The sequence below is a fragment of the Solanum verrucosum genome, unplaced genomic scaffold (assembly GCF_900185275.1).
Source record: "Solanum verrucosum unplaced genomic scaffold, falcon-dt-bn FXZP01000049.1, whole genome shotgun sequence".
NCBI lineage: Eukaryota > Viridiplantae > Streptophyta > Magnoliopsida > Solanales > Solanaceae > Solanum > Solanum verrucosum.
The window spans coordinates 11,650,215-11,653,085 of NW_026020221.1; the positions used below are offsets into that span (position 1 = coordinate 11,650,215).

Genomic DNA, 2,871 nt, shown 5'->3' on the forward strand with positions numbered 1-2,871 from the left:
TGTAACCTAATTTCCTATACCCCATTTAAGGCTTTTATTTCATATAATCCAACACTTAACCGATTAAAATTTATCGGTTCAGGGTCTACATGAGAAGAAGTTAATTTCATCTCTTCTTTTTTTTAGGATTTTTCATGATATAATATAAATACTTGGAATTTTACATGTAGGTAGTAGTTATATCTAGAATATATACAAAAAACCATTAATGGATTTTTTTTTGTTAGAGATTCTTACACAAAAACTTGATCAAATTCACTAAAATACCCACATTATATGATAATTGTATACGAAATATAATTATACTATATAGATATATAATAGATATAAGTTAAATCCTAATAATAACATATATGTCAAACATTGATAATATGGAAGTACTAAAATTAGCAAGACAGATTAGCCATATATTTGGTGCTTCTAAAAGTTTGAAAGCCGAAAAAGAAAGGAAAAACATATAGACATATTTGATTTATTTGATATTTTGGTATTATTTTTTAAACAACAATTATTTTTCTATTAACTGTTTTATGTCAGTGTAAACAATTAATGTCAACGTAAACAATTATCTTGGCCATGAAGCTCTTATTTGAACATTTAAATAAATGTTGATACTCAATTTTTCATTAAAGAATCACTAATTCCTTTATTACCGGACAATTGTGAAAAAAAAATAAAAAAAATTCAATCATTAACTCATTATTATAAAAAAGTATGATCTAAAAGTCATTGATTGCCCAAATTCAAATTACATAAATCTATTTTATTTTGTGGAGAATATATTGCATACATCTTTTAGTTCATTAAATACTTTTGAAACATGTGCACTATAAAAAAAAGTGAAATTATAATGTAATTTATTAAAAAGAGTGTCACATAATTTTAGATGGACAAAATACTAACTAAACATACATTATTGTTTACTTAGAATACATAACACTTGGTTTTTCAAGCTATATATAACCTCATTATTCAAGCACCTATTCCACACTCACTCTCCTACTCCACAAGAAATTCTCTCCTTGTGTGTTTTTAAAAAATAATCTAAAGTTTCTATATCGGCTATATTAGAAAGTTTTCCTTTCTTCTATTTTTGGGAAGTTGATTTTCTATTTGTGTAGAATATATCATTCATTTACAAGTATATTATTCTTTTTTCTTTGCATTTTTATTCAATATTTCTTCAATTGTACCATCCCAATAAATGGATTATAGAAATAGTCGATATTTCAGCTATTATTCATCTTCTTCCCCATTTCACAAACAATTAGCGGTGCAAGATGCAAATTCTCAAAATTTCCAGGAATTTATTAGTCAAGATTTATATGAGTCTGATAATTTTCGTATGTACGTTTACAAGGTACAAAAGTGCTCAAAACTTTATAGTCACGATTGGACATCTTGCCCTTTTACCCATCAAGGGGAAAAAGCACGTCGACGTGATCCAAGGAAATACAACTATTTGCCAATTCCTTGCCCTGGTTATAAATTCACATCTTGCATAAAGGGAGATAATTGTGAATTATGCCATGGAGTTTTCGAGTACTGGTTACACCCTGCGAAGTACAGGACCAATCCGTGCCAAGCTGGCACGTCGTGTAATAGACCAGTTTGTTTCTTCGCACATACACTAAATGAGCTTCGTCTTGAGACGAAACACAATTGGTGCTATGTGTATCAATACCCTTTATACATCCAATCATATCCGGATATTATAATTGAAAATGGTCCAAATGGTAATTGGATGATTGTTCCTTGTAACCCTCAACTACAACCACCACCACATGATCAATATTATAGTACTACTACTTTTGGACATGGATATTCTCCGAATCCCCAACAAATTCCTCCGAAAAATACGTCAACTTTTGAGTTGTTTGCTCAACCTCCTCCTTCATCTTCTCAAACTCATCCAAGATTTGGCCATAATGCTCAAAATGAGAGTGATTTTTCACTTTTTTCAGCAAATCATGCAAAGCTGATTGAGCAGGTGAAGAATCTTGAGCTTGGAAGTACTTCTCATGCTAAGATGAATAAAATATATGACGATAAGGGGAAAAGATCGGTGGAGTATGAGTTACGGGATCAAAAATTTTCAAACATCAATTGAGTTTCTGACTTGTTGGTGGATGCATATGAGGGTACAAGCTTGTAAATATTTTGTACATGATGAGTGATAGTAATTCATAATTTATGTATAAACGGACAATTAATTTGACATCATTTTTATGAGGATGTTAATTATTTCTAACTTTTTTTGTCATTTTTCATTTCTGTCTTTATATGTATCTAACGTTAATATTGATGTTTCATGTATTGTATATAAATGTACCACAAAAATAGATCACCCTTATGTCCTTCCCTTTTCAGTTGTGTTTTATTATAACCAGATTGTATCCAAACCTATTAGTTTGGTTGATTGGGATTTGCATCATGTAAAACTCAAAAAGGAAAGCATTTTTTTTTTCTAATTTTCCATTCTCAGGGTTCAAATTAAACGTTAAGGTAAAAAGATTTTATATATCCATTTCATCACACTCCTTGGGGGTGGTCATTCAAAATAAATGATTTAGTTACAAGAATTCAATTCTTCGTAAACTTGGCTCGGACTCAGGGGGGATACTGACTTGGTGGAAAATTTCCTTTTTAGTATTAGATATCATTTATTTTCATTAAGATTAAGACATCTAGATGCACATATGAATGATTAAGATCTTCTCTATAGATCTACTCACTGAATATAAGTGTGCGTGTATGTGTTTATTAATCTGTAAGCAAAATAAATATTATGATTCAAAAAATAGAAGTTAATATTACATTAACAAAATATTAGACAAAAAATTAATTCTTTGATAAATGTCAAGATATTTA

The 2,871-nt window shown here is 29.4% G+C and overlaps 1 protein-coding gene across 1 annotated transcript; it reads left to right on the top strand.

The window, feature by feature from the left end:
* Nucleotides 1–1,204: 1,204 nt before the first annotated feature.
* Nucleotides 1,205–2,110, top strand: LOC125831554 (zinc finger CCCH domain-containing protein 24-like). The gene has a single exon (XM_049510712.1). It carries the CDS (start codon nt 1,205–1,207, stop codon nt 2,108–2,110), a length of 906 nt encoding a protein of 301 aa, XP_049366669.1.
* Nucleotides 2,111–2,871: the final 761 nt, after the last annotated feature.

Coding starts and splice junctions, on each gene's coding strand:
- LOC125831554 (XM_049510712.1), top strand. CDS start 1,205: ATGGATTATAGAAATAGTCGATATTTCAGCTATTATTCATCTTCTTCC.